General features: G+C 36.8%; 5 protein-coding genes across 10 annotated transcripts; 4 read left to right on the top strand and 1 right to left on the bottom strand.

Moving 5' to 3' along the window:
• Positions 1–229: 229 nt before the first annotated feature.
• LOC109540525 (abhydrolase domain-containing protein 2) lies at positions 230–8,205 on the top strand. 2 transcript variants are annotated; one of them, XM_019908951.2, is made up of 7 exons: positions 231–605; positions 1,987–2,159; positions 3,802–3,969; positions 4,232–4,418; positions 4,576–4,809; positions 6,426–6,541; positions 6,756–8,205. In XM_019908951.2, the coding sequence occupies exons 1-7, from the start codon at positions 451–453 to the stop codon at positions 6,938–6,940; spliced, it is 1,218 nt and encodes a 405-aa protein (XP_019764510.1). In that variant the 5' UTR covers positions 231–450; the 3' UTR covers positions 6,941–8,205. The 2 variants fall into 2 exon arrangements, with proteins under 2 accessions (XP_048523589.1, XP_019764510.1); XM_048667632.1 differs by lacking the exon at positions 4,576–4,809 and having other exon boundaries at positions 230–605.
• A 578-nt stretch (positions 8,206–8,783) lies between these two features.
• On the top strand, positions 8,784–12,502 carry LOC109540530 (protein VAC14 homolog). Of its 4 annotated transcripts, none has more exons than XM_019908957.2 (14): positions 8,784–8,976; positions 9,028–9,178; positions 9,233–9,463; positions 9,517–9,858; positions 9,938–10,061; positions 10,742–10,846; positions 10,905–11,047; positions 11,138–11,276; positions 11,328–11,424; positions 11,479–11,653; positions 11,708–11,826; positions 11,909–11,988; positions 12,051–12,204; positions 12,258–12,502. In XM_019908957.2, the coding sequence occupies exons 1-14, from the start codon at positions 8,876–8,878 to the stop codon at positions 12,409–12,411; spliced, it is 2,115 nt and encodes a 704-aa protein (XP_019764516.2). In that variant the 5' UTR covers positions 8,784–8,875; the 3' UTR covers positions 12,412–12,502. The 4 variants fall into 4 exon arrangements, with proteins under 4 accessions (XP_019764516.2, XP_019764517.2, XP_019764515.2 ...); XM_019908958.2 differs by having other exon boundaries at positions 10,736–10,846; positions 11,138–11,267; XM_019908956.2 differs by having other exon boundaries at positions 10,736–10,846.
• A 261-nt stretch (positions 12,503–12,763) lies between these two features.
• On the top strand, positions 12,764–14,197 carry LOC109540531. Of its 2 annotated transcripts, XM_019908959.2 has the most exons (4): positions 12,767–13,076; positions 13,129–13,305; positions 13,363–13,461; positions 13,997–14,197. In XM_019908959.2, the coding sequence occupies exons 1-4, from the start codon at positions 12,924–12,926 to the stop codon at positions 14,138–14,140; spliced, it is 573 nt and encodes a 190-aa protein (XP_019764518.1). In that variant the 5' UTR covers positions 12,767–12,923; the 3' UTR covers positions 14,141–14,197. The 2 variants fall into 2 exon arrangements, with proteins under 2 accessions (XP_019764519.1, XP_019764518.1); XM_019908960.2 differs by lacking the exon at positions 13,363–13,461 and having other exon boundaries at positions 12,764–13,076.
• Positions 14,198–14,232: 35 nt separating this feature from the next.
• On the top strand, positions 14,233–17,245 carry LOC109540495. The gene is made up of 4 exons (XM_019908906.2): positions 14,233–14,554; positions 16,291–16,501; positions 16,553–16,730; positions 16,784–17,245. Exons 2-4 carry the CDS (start codon positions 16,291–16,293, stop codon positions 16,944–16,946), a joined length of 552 nt encoding a protein of 183 aa, XP_019764465.1. The 5' UTR covers positions 14,233–14,554; the 3' UTR covers positions 16,947–17,245.
• Positions 17,246–17,284: 39 nt separating this feature from the next.
• Positions 17,285–21,784, bottom strand: LOC109540491 (methionine--tRNA ligase, cytoplasmic). The gene is made up of 13 exons (XM_019908902.2): positions 21,523–21,784; positions 21,156–21,421; positions 20,656–20,799; positions 20,266–20,522; positions 19,890–20,210; positions 19,379–19,826; positions 19,111–19,330; positions 18,844–19,057; positions 18,522–18,758; positions 18,332–18,469; positions 18,064–18,274; positions 17,782–18,005; positions 17,285–17,723 (listed from the first exon to the last, which is right to left on the bottom strand). Exons 1-13 carry the CDS (start codon positions 21,626–21,628, stop codon positions 17,717–17,719), a joined length of 2,793 nt encoding a protein of 930 aa, XP_019764461.2. The 5' UTR covers positions 21,629–21,784; the 3' UTR covers positions 17,285–17,716.
• Between the last annotated feature and the right edge of the window lie 78 nt (positions 21,785–21,862).

Below are 21,862 nucleotides of genomic sequence, written 5' to 3'. Positions count from 1 at the left end.
ATTGCTATTCAAAAATAAATCAAGTTAAGAAGACTTTCTCGGTTGAACAGCTATTCTCTATGGAGGCCCTCGATTTTGTGTCGCCACTCTGTATATTTCAACATATTATTATATTATAACTAACATTGTAATCTACGTACCTGGACAAAATGGCGGAGGACTTTAATTACTTTCACTTTTCCAAGGCGAATGACATTCCCAATATGGACATAGGAAAAAATAAAACAATAGACAACTGCGCGTGCAACATGTTTGTCATCATCTGTCAGTCACCGCGCCCGTCGTACAATCAAAATCTATTTATCTTGCGATTGTTTGCGATTATAATGTTTAGTATTTACTGGCAAAACTGACGGAACGAGGCTGTGGATCCGGTGAAATTTGCCACTGCTTTTTCGCAACCGCTTGCCATCTGATCGCATCTGAGCAAATCCGTGTCGTTGATCCACAATGTCTACAGCCCTGTTGGCTGTAGTGGCTGTGATTTTATGTATTTTGTTCCGGATACTGAACGTGAACTCGCAACCCCAAAAACCGACCATTTGGTGTGGAGACAACAAGTTCCTGGACAATGTTTTGAAGATTTCACCTCTTTTAAATGAACCGTAAGTCAGCAGTTTTGGAATTTGTATGGCAACCCCCCCGTGACTTATTCGTGTCAACACTTTGGGGTCTATGAAATAATGATGAATTAGTTGTGCATAATCCCTAAGTATGTGGAATAAGGAGGCTTTGGGGTGCTTTGCTGGTCCATGGCAATTGTCAGCAAATGTTCCTTGGGCAACATACTTGAATCTAAATTAGTCTCAATCTGGTTCAATTGCGTTATCGGTAACAACTGACAGTTTTTTGGCCCCCAGCCAACATCGCAAATTGCCCTTCTATATCTAGAATATTTCCTAAACATCTACAGTAAACCCGTGCTGAAACCTTGAGTTCTAGTTACTAACTCAAATTAACCACCCACTTAAGTGAGAAGTGGAATGAGTAGATATGAGGAAGCGCACTAGTACTTATGTTGCACTTAAATCAGCACTCAACGGGAAAATTTGATTAAAAAAACCCTTAAAAAAACATTTTGGGGAAACACACGAAGGGCGTCTACGAACTGATACGAATGAATGATCAGGAATGTTGAACTTTCTGCTGCAACTTTCCCATTTCTTGAGCCTTAGAAATTGATGACTACTAAGTCAGAAATGCATGATCAACACGTTTGAGAATTACCTACCTTCGTCTCAGATAAATGAAAATTACAGCATTGTCATTTTCCAATGCACGTTTAAGTACCTTATGTAGCTCCAAGATATCCCAAATAGATGACATCAGAATATTGTTATCATAATACCATATTAAACAATACATATATAGTTATGCAGCGTGTGGGCTAAGTAATTTTCCAGGCGCACCTCAATTATTACAAAGTAGAAAGCCACTCATAGTAGGATGGTTCTCAGCTTGATTAGTTATTTGAAAAATGTTGTGATACATTTTAAACCTTGCGAGTCTATTAACTTTAATCAGCTGGGTTTAGTCTGTACATAATACTGGACAAAATAAAGTACAGGTTTCGGGAGTGTTATTTTCAGTTAAAGTACAGGCTCGAAACCTGCCCTTGGGGTGCCTGAGATTAATGCATCTCGAAGTCTGCACTTATAAACATGTAAAATAAAGAAAATGCAGGATATCGATATCTACCTTAAAGATTATATATGTGAACTGTTTAATATTGTCTATTGAAGCAATAAAGAACTAATCCGGTTAGAAAATTATGCATACCTATCCATTGAAACTCATTGTTTCCGCAAAATGCGCATTTATTGAAAAACCTATTGTGTATCAACATATGCTTTCCCCAAATTTACATAGTTTTTTGCGTTCTTTTAGCAATTTTTTGAAAATCCACTTTCAATAATTAATCAACTGGAATGCAGGAATTTTTGTTGTTCATTGAAGAAATGCAAATAAATGATTTGTTTATTTCAGGTACATTCCAACTCGATTATGGGGCTTTAGTGGTCACGTGCAGACAATAATCCACAGTGTTATCGGTCGTGTAAAGTGCCCCTGGCCGATGGGCGAACGAATCTTCCTCACTCTTTCCGATGGTACCACTTTGACCTATGATATGTACCAACCTTTAGACACCAATTTTCCTGGTGAGCGGAGCATTTTATTCAATAGAAAGTTTTTGTATGTCGTTTATTCAGGATTTTGTCTATATTTTGTGAGTAGCCGCAAGAGATGACGGGGTTTTGAATTAATCAGGTTTTACTTTCGCGTTTTTTATGCTAATTTCGGGATGAAATTAACATATGTTCATTTAAATTCAAGCAAAAAATACTAATTAACTTTTCCTATTAAATTTCGCTCGTTTATAATTTGTGCAAATTGATTGATTCTGCGGTTTTCATTTCATTCGTGCAATTCAATTTTCAATATTTAACCGAAATTCTTTTAGTTAAGGCTATGATGATGGATCCGATATTGATTGCTAATTTGTACTTAGCTAGATTAGTACAAGGCGAGTTTAACATAATGATTTTACTCGCTACTAGTTTGCTCCCATTTCATTGATAATATCCAAGTTGTATATAGATTAAAAGTGGCCTGATGTTTTGTTTATTTCTCGTTTAAAAATATTATCGCTTTATGTTATAGAGTGCGATCACAATTGAAGAGCCAATATGTTTAACGATTGCAATCGAAATGCGCTCGGACTGATCAATTAGTACGTTTAAATGCGAATATTTGAACACAGGGAACTTTTTTATTATTAATTTCACTAATAAAAGTTATTCTTCTTAAAAAGTTCTGCTTGCTACAAAACCTAAAATGCAATCGGCAGATATAAATTTTTTCAGTCGTAAGGTACATTGCATTGCATGGGGATCTCCGAAACCGTAAGAGATACGAAGTCGGTTAAATGAGGAAAAAGTTGCCCAATCAGGGGGCCATATACATGGCGTTTTTCATGGCGAATTTCTTTTAAATTTTGAATTATTTAGAAAAGTGATTTTTCGGATTTTCGTTTTTTCTGATTTTTGAAGTTATTTCGAATCATATCGAATAACAAAAAATACTTTAGCATGGCACCTTTTCAAGCTCTACAATCATCATCAACTTTTGTTTTTCATATGGACCGGAACAAATGCCAGATTTTCCAAACACTCAGTTTTTTTCAATCTTAGTCCTTTGAATAGCTTTTCAAAACATGCCATTTATAAACATACATCATTGATAATGTTAATCACAAATTTACGTGAATTGAACCGTTACAGTTCATAGTGGCTTGTGCATTTACAAATCGATCAATGTTGATTTAATTGAGCTTTAATCAATTTCCAAGTAGCTGCGTCATTCGTAATTAATCTGGCTTCCAAACATTATTGAGAACAACTTAGCATCAACAAATGTGCACAAATATAAACGAATAGATCAAAGTTTAACATAGCAGTGAAAGTATCACGCATCTTAAACAGATCCAATTAATCAACTGAATTTGCTTTCTATTTTTCTAATTAAACTGTCGTATTTATTAACAAAGGAAACTGCCGAAAAATTAATGTGGATGACTTCCATGTGTGTAGAAATCATCGCGTTTGAAAATCAAACAAACCTAAAATCTGGTGAACGACCTGTGTTGTTTTCAATTGAGAAATTTGGCTCAGGAGGACGTGATCGGAATTAATCACATAAAATCTTCGGCGCGTTTTCAAAAACTTTCAAGCAGCTTCATAAAAAATGTATTAATCGCATCAAGGAATTTTTTGCATGTCCATTTTTTCATTTAATTTTCAGACGATATATCCATAGCAATTTGCCCTGGTATTTGCAACACCTCGGAATCAGTCTACATTCGAACCTTCGTCCATTGGGCTCAATACCACGGTTACAGATGTGCGGTACTGAATCATGTTGGAGCTTTGCCTAAGGTTCCAGTAACAGCACCTCGAATTTTCAGTTATGGTACGTCTTTTATGTATAATTAACTGCAAAAAAAGCAGTTTGCTTGAGCACTGGTACGATTCCAACCCGTGTTCAGTCAGATGAGAAAATGTAGATTAATCATAATCCTTGGAAATAATTGGACGATAATGATCAGCCAATTAATAGGAACTCATCGCAGATAATGTTAGCGGTTTTCGCTTATTTTAATGGAATATTCAAGGATTCCAGGAATGAGTCACCTGTGCAAACTACAAACGAATTTTTTTATTTGTATTTCCAGGAAACACTGATGATTTTCACGCAATGCTGCTAAACTTGATCAACAGACATCCAAATACCAAGCTGGTATGCGTAGGTTTTAGCCTGGGTGGAAATCTCGTAACTAAGTACTTAGGCGAAAGCGACCGAGTAAAGCATCCTAACATTATAGGAGGTATATCGATATGTCAAGGTTACAACGCCATCGAGTAAGTATTTTTTGTTAGCTTTATTAAAGACATACATAAACTACTACATGTTCAAGGTATGTTAAACAATTATTCACAAGCTCCCAATCTTATCACATTCCGGGCAGATTTTAATAGGTTTTTAAGCAAGTAATTAGAGCGAATTGGTGTTTCAAAGGGCCACCAAGTGGCTGTTGAACTGGCAAGACTTCCGCCGATTTTACCTGTATGTGATGACTGAAAATTTGAAAAACATCATATTGCGACACAGCAAAGTACTGTTGAGCGAGGAATCGAAACAGCGATTCAAACTGGTGGAGAATGAGATCATTTCGGCTGCCACATTACCCGAACTAGACGAGGCCTATACGAGGAAGGTGCATGGATTTGGTTCTATTACGGAATTGTATCAGTAAGTTTCGGGTGGATTTCAAACTGTTTGGAATTTCTGGGTTGTGAATCATGAACATTATAGAACGTAAATTTTGAGAAAAAACATAAAACGAGTTTAAGAAGTGATAGGCTAGCCGATTTGTTAGAATGTGGATGTTTGGCACATTTCTACAGCATCATTAACATTTTCTTTGTGTAATGTTATGTTGATTTTATGTTTAAATTCGCGTAAAACTGAAAAGGAAAATTGCGTACATTTTTCTAGTGATGCTTCACTTGGTATTTGTGTTATTTAATGCTCTACCCAGTGGTGGAGAAATCAGCACACTAATTCTATTTGTTTCTGAGATATGAGCAAAAAGATGACTCAAAAAGGTTCAAACACCATGTGGTTGTCAAATTTTGCTAACGATGCTTGAATCTAAAGATGAGTTGAAATGTCTCTCTTCATGTGAAAACTGCCAACATTTTCAAATTCTACTTTCACTTCTTGAATGAGTTTTCATTCTCTATTCAGTAGTAGAAAAACCAGCGCTGTAACTGAAGTGGTTATTGAAATATGACCGGAAATGCACCGTAATGATTGCTCAGCTTGGCAAAAACCGCGTGAAGGAAAAAGTGTGTTGATACTCGTATAAATTAATCAGCTATAAAAAAAATAAAAATTATTTGCTTACAAAACAAACAGATCTTAGTCCTTAATTCAGTTGCGTTTGTAGGTGTTCTAGTAAAGTATCCGTTGGGGAACGAAAACGGGAGTGTTTTGTCGGTCTTGTGAGGCAAAGGGGATTCAGTATGGTCCAGTTGTGGGGGTTGTTTGTCCATTTTGTATGTAAGTGTATTAGTCTTTTCGAAATTTTTGTCATGTTTGTGCGTTCGTATAGTAGTTGGTTGGAAAGGTTGTGCAGTGGGTTTTGGGGGTGTCTTATTCGTGTTATTAGTCTTAGTGCAATTTGTTCTGTTGTTTGTACGTATCGTTTTGTCATTTCTGTTCCGTTGGCCATGAGTATATGTCCGTAGTCCAAGAGGGGTCTGCAGATCGCTTTGTATATTTTTGTCGCGATATTTGTACTAATTCRTTTGTCCTTGTATGTTAGTGATCGAAAGTGTTTTGTTCTTTTTATCATTTCTGTTCTGATGTTTCGTATGTGTTTAGTGAATTTCAGTTTGTGGTCGATTGTAATCCCAAGGTACCTTACGTCGTTTTTCGGTTGTGTTATTTTTCCGTCTACAGTTATTGTGGGGGAGKCAGCGTTGAGTCTGTGGCTCGTGAGCAGAAGTTKATTTKTTTGTCGCGTTTGGCGTTAGTCTCCATTTATAAAACCATGTCATTGTGTTGTTTGTTTACGTAAATTATTTACATACATTATTACAGTTGTGTATYTCTAATAGTTAGAAGTAATAGAAAAAGAAAAAAAWAAGTTCAATATTAACTGCATTTTGATAGCGATCTTTATTTTTGAACGTACAACACGCTGATGAGTTTATGCAACTTATTTTCACTCTTTCTGCACGTGAAAACTTCAATCTGATTATGTTTGCTATACCGAAATCGATGTGGAAATTGCGTTTTCATTTGACTCAGAAGTTTCAAGCAAATTGAAAACTGCAACTGATGTATATTTTTTGGCGCAGTTGGAGTTCAAGCATCAACTACCTGCACAACATTGAAAAGCCCATTATTTTCGTCAATGCGAAAGATGATCCCATAGTGCCAGAACCTTTGCTGGAGCCAATCCGGAAAAAAGCCAGTAAGTACAAATATACCCGAAAAAACGTGTTTGCGCTAAAAAATTGGACAATTTTTCTGTTCGAAAAAATGGGAATTTTGGATTGCGACACCGAACCCAAAACTAACAGGATTGAAAACGTTCTTGGAATGCTTGCGAGTGCAGTGCGAGTGTTTTTTTTTATTTTTGTACTGAATTTCATGTAAGGCTAATGTAAGTATAATATGTTTTCTAGCTGAATCGCCTAACACGCTCTATGTTGAAGTGGCCCATGGAGGGCATTTGGGCTTTTATGAAGGAGGTCTTATTTACCCCAACCCAGTAACATGGCTGGATCGCACACTAGTAGCCTTAGTGGGCAGCCTGGCTTTACACTACGACGACAAAATAATGAAAACCAGATCAGGCCTTGGCGTTTAAATCGCCCCTAAACATTCTCTGTGAAATGCACAAATGTGGTTTGCGGTCTGCAGTACCGCTCGCCCGTTTTCCAACTAGATCCAAGTAGAACATGTGAAGATTAGAGATAATACTAGGCGAAATAAAAGCTGTTTTGGATGCGTAAAAGTTGATGCTTTGTGTTTTTCGTTCGGATTTTAAATCGTTTACATGATCTGTTTTGACCGAAGTTAATGGACGCCTTTCCGTTGAATTTTGGAGGAAACTTTATTTATTTTTTGGTCTAATTTATACATTTTGCCTTTAAGGGGATGCGCACTGGGGAATGCGTTTTACTGTCGATTTTAAACTGGAAATGTTTTGTCTTAACGTGGAAATGAGTCAAAGGCACCAGTTTTAAATATTGAATTAGTGACTGTTTCTTTCCTGGTGGTATTTTGTATTGCGACGGTTTCTTGCTGTTGTGCAAGAAGTGTTTGGTTTAGAAGTAACAAACGAAAGCATTCAGAAGCCATGAAGAGTTGTTTGTCCATCTAGATCCAAAAAAGCGGTCAAAAGCCGTTACAGTATTTATTTTATTTGAATATTTCAAAGCATTTTTACATCTTCAAAGTATTATTTGTTGTCGCAGCAATTGTCTCATTATTTGAAACGTATCGCCGTATCTTTGGAACTAGAGGCCAAATGATGGTTTTTATTGAGAACGCGGAACAATTTTTTTCAAAAATCATCGACTTCTGGTGCATTATGCAATGGCTTATTTGCATTTATACTGTTACGTGTTTTCTACTCAACGCCAAATTAAAACAAATTTCGGCAAGTGATAATAAGTCAAATATTTCTTTTTTGGGGGCGGCTTTAAACCAAATAATAATAGGTACATTAAGGGAATTTTGAAAGGAAAACTATGTTTTGTTGTCATTCCACCCAAATAATTTAATTTAGAAACAGGTTTACGTTGTATTTAAATCTTCTGGCGCATTTTACATCGTTAATTCATGTTCATTTTGCAATTTCCTAACATTAATCAGTCCAAGAAATGGTACTGGTAGTGATAAAGAAAAAAATTCGTTTTTGTACTTATTGTGATATACTTATTAGTGAAACCTTATAGACATATTTAATACCGTACATAAGCGAATATTTTTTATTTTTTTATATTTTATGGGCATTCAATGCAATGTTTATTTTATTTTACCGCTTTTTCGTGCAAAGCATAGAATCCGTTTGTGTGTTATTAACGTTAAGAGAATTCATGTATTTATTAATAAATCTGTTTAATGGAAGCGACGTGATTTTTTTTGCATAAGGGACAGTGAGCAACTTGTTTGGATGTTACATTGAATAAATACTAAGGAGTTATCGCAATTTTTCGACAAAACTGTCCTTTAAGGCATGTGTGAGCTCCATCGTTTTTAAGAAAATTATGTTTTTTTTTCAGTTTGAAAACCAGGGTCTTGTTAAAACCGGCTATTGAATTTGAATTTTTTGTCACGAGTATTTTGGGATAAACATAATGGATTTGAGAAAAATCTCAAAATGTGATGTGGAATGTGGAAATTTGTATGAAATTTTCCGTCTTGATCGAAAGTGGTTGCAGAAAAAATTAAAAATTAATCAGTTGCTAGATCAGTGTCTATTGAGTTGGCAAATAAAAATTTAATAAGAAAAATTAATGCATGTTACTTACATATTTTTGCAAATAGAAAACCAGATTTTGCATCCTTTATTCCCAGGCCTTATAAGTAAGTTAGTTAATAACATTAATTGTTCAAAAAAATCTGATTAAATTTAGCGAGTAGAACCCTACAAATTTCTTTAGCTTCAGTGCGTCACTCGTAAAACAGCACGGATCAATCATGACGTTGACTAGCAAATTTAAGGTTAAACTCTTGTCAAGTTTGTGTATTTTTATAATTCATAGTTTTTTATAATATAAGTTTTAAATAACACCCAATGTCAGATAAGGACTATGCCCCCCTTAGCGCTGCTTGTGTTCGAGCTCTTAATGATAAATTTTACGAGAAAAGGAAAACTGCTGCTTTGGAAATCGAAAAGTAGGTAAACTAAAGCTGATTGTTTAATATAATTTGAAAGCTGTTTATTAGGATGGTAAAGGAATTTGCGGCCGTAAATAACACCGGGCAGATAAAGCGCATATTGAAAATACTGGGACATGATTTTGCTTTATCGCAAAACCCCCATGCGAGAAAAGGGGGACTAATTGGGTTGGCTGCGATCGCTTTGGCTTTGGGCAAAGTATGCACTGTGAGCGATAGATTTCGTTTAATTAATTTTAAAATAAATTTACAGGAAACTGATGGGTATACGGAGGATTTGATAAAACCCATACTGGGCTGTTTTTCTGACCAAGATTTGAGAGTTCGATATTATGCTTGTGAATCCATGTACAATGTTGTGAAAGTGGCGAGAAGCGCTGTTTTGCCCCATTTTTCTCCAATATTTAACGCTCTAAGCAAAGTAGCTACTGACTCAGATCAGAATACCAAGAGTGCTTCTGAGTTACTCGACAGACTATTAAAAGTATGCTCCGATTCTACCTGAAGTAACTTAAAGAGTACCTAGAAATGTTTCAGGATATTGTTACAGAAAGCACTTCATTTGATCTGGATGCTTTTGTATCGTTGTTAAGGGAGCGAATATACACCAGAAGCCCATTTTCCAGACAATTTATTATCTCGTGGATTTCGGTATTAAATAGCGAGCCCCAATTGGATCTGATAAACTATTTGCCAGAAATCCTGGATGGTTTGTTTAGGATACTAGAGGACACCAACTTGGAAGTGAAGAAAATGTGCGAAACTACTTTGGGGGAGTTTTTGCGCAATATCAAGAGTGAGCCTTCCAGGGTCAACTTCGGGGCAATGATTAATATTCTGATTAATCACGCCCAGGAGAAAAGTGATGAATTGGTGCAAGTAAGCATGTTTTTGCTCTTGAGAAAAATACGTTTTTGCGCTGCTGTTCGGAATGAATTGACAGATGTATTTTTTACAGTTTACGGCGATTACATGGATTAAAGAATTCGTCCAGCTGTCCGGACGTCCTATGTTGCCCTACATCTCTGGAATATTCACAGCGATTCTGCCCTGTCTGGCCTATGAAACGGATGCACGGAGAAGTATCCTTCTTTGTTCCGCTATGTAACTTTGATCTATTAACCCATTCTTTCTTTTAACAATTTCACTCACCTTTCAAACACTCACTCTATTGCTTCATTTTCATTTTAACTAACTAACTTGGAATTATGCCATTAGTCACCTGCCTTATGGAATTTTAAATATTTCATTTCAGTTTTTATTATTGAATTTTTTGTGTGCTCTCTGTTCCTACCTAATGTAGTAGCTACACTCGAAGCGCGTTTCTATTAGATTAAAAGAAATTGAAGAATAACAAAACAAAATTTGAGTGAATACGAAATAAATTTAAATGGATTCTGCAATTTTGTTGAAATTAATTTAAGAAACTTGTCAAATTATGATTAAAGAGCTTCAATTAAACCAAACTCGCAAATTCATATCAAAGGTTTTAGAGCGACGTTCGCTTAATCTTTTCTGTTTGTAATCAACTTCAAGTCATTTAAGTACTGTTTCCGATTTCCATGTATTTTCCTTCTTATCTTATCAGAAGCAGGAAAATTCACTATCGTTTCGCACTTTATTAACAGCTTGCACGAGACTAGCAATATTTTCTACTTTTTCACTGCACATTTAATCAAAACTATAAAAAAATATTCAAACCATTAGTTTAGCGGTTTTGTATGCGTTTTTTTCATGGATATTTTCCTTAATTTAGTGACAGACATCAAAGAAACTGCCTCAGCGGTCAATTTCACGTTAATGAAGCTGATTTCTCTTCAGAATAGCGATGCAACCAATGAGGATCATGCTGAAGTAAGACCTAATGGTAAGGGTGCGAATAACAACGTTACATTTTTCGAGATTTTAATGCCACATTTTTTCAGATTTTGAAGACGGAATTCCTCAAGAAATTGATCTGCAATCTGTTGTAGATGTTCTGATTCAGTATCTTTTGCACAACTCCATTCAAACTAAAGTGGCAGTACTGCAATGGATCCACCATTTATATACCAAACTTCCTAGTAAGGTAGGCACTTTTTTACCGTCTACAGTTAGATTAAGCGAAGAAACTCGCTCTCGTTGCAACGAAGAAAGATATATTTACTTCTTTTTCCAGATGGTCAACTACATAGACCTCCTGTTCCCTGCTTTACAAAAGACTCTATCAGATGAGGCTGATCAGGTCGTTCAGCAGTGTTTGATTGTGATTGCTGAAGTGATTTCCGCACCAACATCCCCAAGTCCTGGTACTAAAGGTAGGCACCAAGAAGGGAATTTATTTTTTGCAAACCCGCTTTGATTTGCAGGCAAGAATATTTACTACAATAAATTCATAGTGAGTTTATTGCTGCTGTTCAGCAACGACAAACGATTGCTGGACGAACGTGGGTCCTTTATTATTAGGCAAGTATTAGCCAGCAAAAGTAAACCACGTGCTAAAGATGGGTCATTTTTCAGACAGCTGTGCCTGTTACTTAATGCAGAAGACATCTACATAACACTGGCGATGATTTTGCTGAATGAAACGAATCTGAAGTTTGCAAGTCTGATGGTGGACCACTTAAACATGATCCTTTTAACGTCTTCCGAGCTATTTGAGCTTCGGAATCGGCTAAAGGATCTTTCAAACGAGGTATTTTTTTCGGTTGTTTTCATAGATGTGTTAAAAATGAGTTTTCGCTTTTAGAAAAACAGAGAGCTGTTTTTACGAATCTACGAAACCTGGTGCCACAATCCAGTCGCAACTGTTGCTCTGTGTTTGCTTACGCAAAGTTACAGTCATGTGTGTGATCTCATCAAATTATTGTATCCTTTTAACAACGATCATGATAAAACCTAGTTATTTAAATTGGCTTACAATGAATATTTCCTGAATTGTTTAAAATAGCGGCAGTATTGAAGTTACAGTGGATTTCCTAATGGAAATCGACAAGCTAGTCCAACTAATCGAATCGCCAATTTTCGCCTGTAGGTGCAATGATCTGCTGTTTAGAATACACTCGAAAATTCATGAAACTATTTATTTTCAGATTTACGATTAGAATTACTTGAAGTACCTTGTGATAAACATTTAGTTAGGGCGTTGTATGGCTTGCTGATGTTGTTGCCACAAACTGAGGCGTTCGTCATACTTAAAACTAGACTAAGCTGCATACCTAGTCTTCACTTGCAGTTCGACGACAAGTAAGTGATTGGTGGGCTTAATTCAATGGAAGTGATGGAAATGGTGGTTTTAGGGTGGTCGTAAGGAAGAAATCATCGGATGTGGACTTCCAAAAGTTGCTGGCCCATTTCAAGGAAGTGCAAGAGAAACATAAGCAGTACAAAAAGGAGAACCGTACCAAAGAAATCTTATTATTTGACCGTGAAGCCCCCAGCGACGATACGTAACTGGTGGTCAAATGTATTGTAATGTTTTTATCTTTATACCCATTGTGACGTACCTACATTCCTAATAAAAATGCAATATTATTACTAATAATAGCACTTTCTACTCCTTCGCCTCGTTTTAGGAAATTGTGGGGGTTTCAATGAAAGACTTTTAAAAAATAGTCGCTTCTGAATGTCCCTACGTATGAAAGTACGGTATTCCTCATGGGCAAGAATTAAAAACCATTTTTCAGGACTTCATCCTATTTAGTGCTTCAGTTGCTCTATTGAGCAACTAACATAAATTTTGCATTTTTATTTCTTCAGCAAACACACAATACTAGACTCAAAAAAAAAATCTGTTAATCTATACCAATCACTCATTCACTACTGAAATGATCTATCAGATTCCTTTGTGTAATCTAAAGATTATGTCTATTTCGAAACAGTAATCCATCCATCACGGCAGTTCATTCAGTGCGATCTACGTTCTTCTGTTGACTGATTTATCGATCTGGAACTATTTAAATAAAATGGTTGACGCAGCAATAATGCGAAGAAAATCGCAAATGTTCTTAACGAACATTTCGCCAGTTTATGACACGCACGACGAAGTGATCAGAAAAAAATTAAAACGGGGTAAATTTCCGCCGACTAAGACCGGGATAATTAAAATGATCAGTTTGGTAAGCCAAAGTGAAACTTCTAATAAAAAAAATTGATAACGGATTCATTTAGAGCCTCCAAATCGGGAGTATAGCGGGTTGGGCCGTTCTGGATAAAAACTGCGACAACTTGGGAATTTCGTATTCCAACCTGGGAAGCACTTGCATGGGATTCGCCATTCAGTTGCTGCTATTTCTATGGTTTTCGTTTGGAAAAACCGTCAAAGATCCAGGGTTTTGGATCAACTTGGTAGGAACCTATGCAATAAAATTATAAAAAATAATCCACTTGCTGTGGTCTTTTCAGGATATTGCTGTAAACATGGTCATATCATTAGTGACTATATTGACTTCGATTATTTCCATAAAAATTTGCAAAGTCACTGATGTTCAACATTTAACAGCGGTAAGATTACAGCAATCTTTTACTGGAAACGCATAAAGACTTATGACCACAAAACTCAATTCAAAATGTAATTAATAAATTGTGTTCTTCTCAGCCAAACTTTAACACGCTGTAAATTCAGGAATATTGTATGCAAAACAAATAGATCTAAAAGTACTTGAACTAAAAGCTCCCGCAAGTACAGCATGGAAATCGCATTTCACAAACATATATACAAATACTTGCGCAACTGAGCCAGAAGCGGAAAAATGTTAAAAGGCTTTTTTTGTAGAGGATGAGTCGCCCGTTCAAGCAAACATGCAACATTTTAATTTAGTCAGGGCCGCATATTATCTTTATTTTTTTGTTAACGGTGGCCCGGACTCAACAAGGTTTTAAAAATGCTTACTTCCTTCAATCAATAAGAGCTCCGACAGTTTGAAAGGCTGTTGCTTGCTCAAAAATGCAGAAATCTTGTGATAAATAAAATTTAAATTAAGTTTTCAATCTGTTTGATAATGTGTAAAGAAGTGTTAATTTTTTATTGGCGTTTTAGGCGCTGTCAACTGCAGGAGCATGTGTTAGCGTATGTGGATGTGCAGCCCTTTTCCTAATGTACCGTTTCATCGAAGAACCAGACCCTGAACAAGCAGCCCCAAAATCGATCCGGCCAGATCCGAGAAAATCGCTATTTGCTTAAGAGATTATTCACTGAAGCTACAAAATAAATAAATCCCAGAAAACATTTTCTTATTAACTCACTTTGTTAGTATTTTATATAAAACTTTTCAACAACCTATAAGTTTGCGTAGAAATCAAATTATTTTACGCAAAATGAGTTAATTTTTTATTAAACAAGTACCTTCGTTTTACAGACATTGCGGGCAAATTTTGTGATAAAAATTAAACCGAAATGGTCAGTTTATTGGCCAAAACATTCCCGTTTCGCGTCTCGAAGGACAGAATACGACTTTCGCTGCTTTCCCATCTCCTAAAGCCGGGCACCGAGCTTATAAAAACGCCCAAGTCGATTTATCGATCGAAAATGTAACCGGAGTATTACTGTTTGAATATTTCAATTGCGCAACAAGTGTTAGTGGATCGTCAGATAAGTGTAAGTCCTGGCCTGTATTGGCTATTGTATTTTTATTAAATTAATGTTGTTTAAAATGATTAAAACTAAAGAAACCAGAAACATATTTCTATTCAGGCGTTTTACTTGAACAAATATTTTCATTCTAAAATTCTATAGTTATATTTAATTTTAAGAGAATCTTTTTGTAAAAGAAAATCGTATATCAAGAGTATTTGAGGATTTATAAGAAGAAAATAGTTTTTAAGAAACGCGTTTTCATTCGCATTTTCATATTTTTTTATATTAATTTAATATAATGCTATTATTAGATAAATGCAAAAAACAGTAACTGCTAAAACTGAACCTGACTTTAAAATCATCAGAACAGTAGAAGCACTGTTCTTGCATTTTTCAATACAAAAAATAACAAATATATAAATTGAACCCGCTTAACAGCTTGTTCCAACAAGACGGAAAACCATTGAAGTTTATATTTTTCATTGGCATTTTTAGCTTTCTATCGCATTTTCAAATAGAATTTTACTAGAAGTAGTAAAAATCTGCAAGTTGAGCTGAAAAGTGGCAAACATTAAAATTTGACTTCATATAGATATTTACAATGCTGCCCTGTTAAATAACATTATGAAAAAATATAATAAATTTTGAAAATGTACGTTATTTCCAAATTACCTTATTACAAATATAAATTTCACATAATTCCTTTTCGTAAAATACTTGAAAACGCCGAATTCAGTGAGGAATCGGCTTCGAAAGTATCTTTTATAGAGATTGAAGCTCACACTTGCAAAATTTGAGTAACATTGTAAAACAACTAAAAAAAACCAGCATTTATTCTAAAAAATGTATTTACTTTCGATAAAACGATCTGATATAATTTTAGCTAAATTTCCGGTCGTTTATAGTCAATAGGAAAAGTCAATGCACCTCTCGACTGAATTTTTAAGACAAAAGTTGTTGGGCCAGATCGCACTCGAATGATACGACTCCTGTTGCGTTGCAAAAGTGAAACGCTAGTAAAATTATTAATAATCGCGTTTTTGATTTTTTGGGATAAGTAGACCGCGTTTTTCGCATGCAGGCCAGTCCAGCCACTAATAATATACCTGTGGAAATGCGGTTGCATCATAGGCGTTTATCTGCCCATTTGTTTATCAGCATATCGATTCATAAATATTTTGCAATAAATACTAGAACAAGTAAATTATTAATTACCTGTCCAAATACATTAGCGTATTGTAATGCAGTCGGTTTAGTCCTAAAAATGTTAAAGTGGATTATTACCGAGAGAAATAGCAGTTGGGGCAGTTTGGAATCTCATTAATTCAATCAAGCCGCAAAATTCAGCTTTTCTAATAAATTGTTTATAACATCAGATCGTGAGTTTCCAAGCCCCAAATTAGATTGGAAACAACCGGTATAAGTAAATGTAAATCTGTTAAATCACACATGCAGTTTTAAGCAAAAACAACCATCAATTAACTAGCCATTTCACTCTCACTTTCTTCAAACGCCCAATGGAAGCTGTTTTGCATGAAACATTTTTTTTCTGCAATTATGCAGTGCACTTTCTTCTTCGCGTGAGTTTGAATGCAGGAAGCTGGTGCACCGATTAACATAATACTATCGTTAAATCAGCGTTCTAATTGATATGGGAAATTAACTGAATGCGCCAGCATCAATAACCTGAGAGCGGAAAGCCTGAATGATATAATAGAATAAGAGTTAGCAATGAATAAAAAATGTTTTCTTCCCAGATGCGTCGATGGATCCATCTGGTAATATTCGGTGCTGCCATCGGCGTCGCAAAATCCTACAGTTTTATGAAAGCAGTTATTCTAGCTGGATTGGGATTGGCAGGCCTCTGGATGCTGCATACGTTGGCTCAAGACTTTAACGCAATCATGCAAAATGGATTCGGGAGTGGCGGCGGCGGCGATCACGCAAATGGAGCCAAGCTTTTCAACGGTAAGTCCGAAAAATCAGGTTTTCGACATCCATTGTAACCGCACGTTTCAGATCAAGAAATCAAAGTTTTCAAGCGATCAACCAATGACATCCACGAACCGACAATTGATTGGGAAAGAGTCATTAAAAGAGACCCGGCTAGTTGTGCCCGCAGTTTTATCTGCCAATTGGCCGCTTCGAAGGAATCAGACCTGATCACTGAGGAGAAAATGATCTTGAATTTAACAAGGTTTAAAGACCAATTTTCGACTCCTGAGTTTTTGCAGCAGCTCGATTTTTTAGGGCCGCAGCTGGAGAAGACTCCTGGGCCAGCAGGCAACTGAAGGAGGCTGTAGATAACGGAGAATCAATTTCTTTCCCGTATCAGTGCATGAAAAAGTACAAATTCTGCCCATACACAAAGCGAATGATGATGTCTTTACTTCGGGTATTCGGAAACCGATGAGCAAGGCGATTGTAAATTTTAAGTCATGGCAACAAAATTTTCTTGGGTCAAAACCTTACACTTTTTTTTGTTAGAAAGCTGAAAAATGTACAGTTTTATAAAAGAACATGGAAGAAAACGTCTCTAATTTTATACGAAAAAAATCGAATTTCTTCCTCTTCACCATTGAAATTAGGTTGCTAGCATGTAGCATGTATGCATAGATTTAAGGATTATGTTATCATTTACTTCTCCTGCCTTCGAAGAACAGTTTTTATGTATATAGTCAATTAGCAAATAAACAATGCTCAACTACAAAAGAGTGCAAATTAATGTCTTCAAAACACAAACTCTGAAGCTGAACTTAATGATATTTCTTTATTTAAAGACCAACGGGCGCATATCGTACCTATAAATACATACACAACCAATTGTGCAAAGCCGAAGTGATACTGACGAAATTTTCCGAATTTGTTTTGTAAAATAAGCAAATAAATTAAATAAATAAATAAATTACAACATATAGATGTTGTCCCAACTTGATCCCAGCAGTTTTCTAATACTTTGAATGATACTTTTTGTGTATAAACTCACTAGCCGCAAAAATGTATAGTTTATTCGATGGAACAGAGAATGAAAATCCCGTCGAACTAGTTCGATTCCCTTCTTCTAAACGTACGTAAAAAATGGTTTTAACATGGTCAACATATAAAATACTGTATTTTAAAATTAACCACACATAGATCAAAGAGATTTTGTATGTTTTTAGAAGAACTTTCAAGCTGGTCCCATCAATTGCTGCAATGACAAAGTACAATGTTTACAAGAGTGTAGTTTAGCAATTATCAAGACTCACCTGTTGTTAACCGGCTTCTTTTTTGATTTTGCCGGCATGTTGTTGGCTACTTTTTGCACATTATTATTCGTTGTAGCATTGGATTTCTTTGAAGAGCTTTTTTTGTCCGGAGCAACGCCTGTTAGTTCGGCCAGGCGGGCTTTAAGCGCCACTAGCTTTGCGACCTCCGGAGCCCACACCGTTTTGTCAAACCCGCCCTCTTTCAGCTTTCTCACAACCAATCCCTAAGGTTTTCAACAGTAAAACCGCTTCTCAACGAGAAGAAATTTTCCATAGTAGTACCTGTTTTGCAATCGCTTCCTCGAGAGTTTCCGCATCCCCATTGCACAAATCTGGTTTCACAATTTCTTTGGGCGGAGTTTTTCTCGATTCTTGGCTACCAGCGAACTTTTTCTTGTACTCTTCGATCACCTCAGGTTCGATTTTCGTAAACAGTGGCTGCGGCTCGCCAATTGAGTGTCCAGTAGGCAACAGATTGATTATTTCAATATTTCTATAAACGAAGTAGCATAAGAAATGGGGTCGTTAGTAAGCTCTTTGAAGTACTTACTCGGGATTCAGCACAAAGTATTCGCAGTTCAATTGAGCTTTGAGTTTCTCACTGGTTTCGGGCAAGTAGGGCTGCAATAAGGTAGCCAAAAGGCAGGATAGATTTGCACAAACTCCCACAACTGTTCCGCCTCGCAACCTAATCAATTAGTCAGTGAAAAAAATCGACGAGAATTTTAATTTGTGCTTACTTTCCCTCTTCGCCTTGTTTGATTTTTACCCACGGCTGGTTCAGCTGCATGTACTGGTTTCCGTGTCTGGAAATCGCCAAGATGTGTCGAATGCCGTCTCTCAACTTGCATTTGTCTAAGGCCGCAATGTAGCCTTTGAGCTCCCGAGTGCACAACGCCAAGAGAGTGTAGTCTTCGCTGGTGAGTTCCAATTTGGGGATAGTGCTGTTGAAGTTGTTTTTCACGAAAATCAATGCCCTGGAATTGGTTTTAAATATAAAAGGTGCATCATTTGAAGCTGGAACGTATGCAGTGTTTTTTTAATTTAATATTAGGTTCCAACCTATTGATAAAATTGCCCAAGTTATTAAGCAATTCAGAGTTATTCTTGGTGGCCAAGTCATTCCAACTGAAGCTCGCATCTTGGGCCTCCGGCCGAACATACAGGAGGTAAAACCTCCAAACATCACTCGGGATTTTTGTATCTCTTGCGTCATTACCAAACACCCCAATTCCGCGCGATTTGGAGAACTTCCCCTCTTCATAGTTTAAGTACTCTGCAACAGCCGTTAACTACTGAACATGCTGAGGCAAAGCTGTCATATTCTACCTGTGGCCATAATATGAGACACCGTAACATATTCCCTGTTAGCACCAAGTAAAATTGCAGGGAATAGAATGGCATGGAAGGGAACATTGTCTTTGGCCATAAATTGATAGAGTTTCACTTCCGTGTCCTTAGCAGGCCGCCACCATTTTTCGTACTCCTTAGTGTAGGCTTTGCTGATTGACATGTAGCCAATTGGCGCATCAAACCAGACGTAGAATACCTAGAAAATTGTAATTCAGTAAAACTTACTTGCGAAAAAACCCATTACCTTATTGCGAAACCCATCTAAAGGCACAGGCACGCCCCAATGAAGATCCCTGGTAATACACCTGGGCTTCAAGCCCTCCTTCAGCCAGGCCTTTGCAATTACCTCAGCATTATGCGACCAACCAGGGCTAGAGTTTTTCACCCAGTGAAGCAGCAAAGGCTCCAGTTTGGGCAAATCGATAAAGAATTGACTAGAAGACTTCACTTTGGGCGTGCTACCACATATTTTACACCTGGGATTCTTCAGCTCAATGGCATTGACCAGTTTGCCGCAACCATCACATTGATCGCCGCGAGCATCTTCATAAGTGCAGCCCACATTCGGACAGCCGCCTTCAACAAATCGGTCGGCCAAGTAGCGGTTACATTTCTCGCAAAGTAGCTGATCTACAGCCTGAGTGGACATGAATCCATTGTGGTTCAGTTGCAAGAAAAGATCTTGGGCCAACCTACAATCAATCACAGTGTTGTGTAAATTCAGCAAATCAGCTGGATTTCGTCTGAATACTCACTCAGTTTGCAAAGGTGTAGACGTCCGACCAAAGCTATCAAAGCTGATATTGAACCACTGATAGATCTCCTGGTGAATCTTGAAGTATTTATCGCATATAGCCTGGCATGATAAGCCTTCCTCTAGGGCTTTGGTTTCGGTGGCAGTTCCGTACTCATCAGTGCCGCAAATATACAAAGTGTTGTTGTTGCATAGGCGAGAAAAACGTGCAAAAACGTCGGCAGACAACACGCAACCAATGATATTTCCTAGATGGGGTACGTTATTTACGTAGGGCAAAGCGGAAGTTATAAAAACGTTCTTCTCGCCAGTCTTTGGCAATCTGTAATCGATGTCTGTAAATGGAAAACTGATTATCAGTGCCACGGGAAACTTACACGACTTTATTTGGGGTTTTCAGCTTAGGGAGTGAGCCGGGAGATTTTTTCCACGCCTTCTCTGCTGCTTCCAGCTCTTCACTGCTAACAGTTTCCACCTCATGTTTTGACGATTCTTTCTCAACTGAATCCAGTCTGTTGACCGTTTTCGGGTCAGACTGGATCTGAGGTACCAAATACTTCGAGCTTTGGAACAGCACTTGGTAGGAAACAGGGCCAATGTTGCATTTTTGATGAAAAACTATCGCGACGGAATCCTGAAATAGCGTTTTTATTTAGTCCTACAGCGTGTCCTAGAATGACAATCTTTCGGAATAGGACAGACCAGAAAAAAATATAACTAGAAAATCTCCTCGTGCTATTTTTTTCTGTATTATCCCAAGCAATCACCTTGACTTCAGGTAGTAGTTCTAGCTGATTGAGATATTTGCTAATTGAAGGAAAGCTTCCTAGATATTCCTTAAGGAGTTTCGCAGCTTTAAAAATTGGAAATAACGTGGAAAATACTGCTACATCTGCTACGGTTATTGCGTCCTGAAAAGTTCCAATGATTGCAAATTAAGGAAAATGGCTATAAAGTAAGGCAACTGGGCTAAAACATACCCAAATGAATGATCAAATAAATCAAATACACAAAAATATAATTAAACTACAGCTACTAGTACTGCGTTCCTTGGTATCTCCAAAGATTCCTAATTAGAATGTGTTACATTGATAACTGAATCAGCTGGGAAAACAATGATAAACATTGAAAACATTTCTGCCAAGCATATTTAAATGCTAATAGCTAGCAAGAAAGCTATTTAAAAATTGTAAATCTAATCAAGGATTGCATCATGTCGCAGCATGATACGAGCACTACAATTTAAATTCATGCAAAGAATACATACTTGAACAAGAAACTGACTTCCTTCTAAGGTTGAATTGAGCGATTGCAAGGCTGATAATACAGAACTTTTTACTTTTTCAGACTTTAAGTTGGTTCCAAGAAGCAGGGCTAAAGAAGGTGATAAGACAGTGGATTCCATCTCCAGCACTTCCCTTACTTTGTCTGAAAGCTCTTCAGCCGGTGGCAAAATGAACCATATTGCTGCATTCGGTACAAAAATATTGTCTTCCGAACTAAGAGCTAAATATGGCAAATATTGACCTTCCTCTAAAACAATGTTTAATAGGGTAACAACAGTGAAACTCATCATCAAGCACTAGTGGCAATAAACCAGAAGCAGTTGGATAAAGACTTGGGGGCTTATTTACCATTATGCCCTCGAATTTTCACTGCATATTGAGTTTTTGCCAGTTTGCCTGCCAGGACTAGTTTGAGAGTTGCTGGATTATTTTCATTGCCTTCTATTGTACCCATATTGTCACCACGTAATATTGCAACAGTAAATTAGTGCCTTTTCGTTCACAAATTCAAATCAAGGCCGGAAATTGCTGGTTTTCTAGTTTTTAAAGTGGTCACGGTAACTTTGACGCATTCCCACACTGGAAAAGAGAGGTTATAGGTAAAACAATCTGAAACTCCTGGAAAGTATGGAGACAGTAAGGAGAGGCTCCTGCATTGTCAAACTTCTCACTAAAATTAAGTTTCCAG

The sequence above is a fragment of the Dendroctonus ponderosae genome, unplaced genomic scaffold (genome assembly GCF_020466585.1).
Source record: "Dendroctonus ponderosae isolate FM_Combo_2020 unplaced genomic scaffold, Dpon_F_20191213v2 Dpon_F_20191213_6, whole genome shotgun sequence".
NCBI classification, from domain to species: Eukaryota; Metazoa; Arthropoda; class Insecta; order Coleoptera; family Curculionidae; genus Dendroctonus; species Dendroctonus ponderosae.
This window is presented reverse-complemented; position numbering and strand designations above follow the sequence as displayed.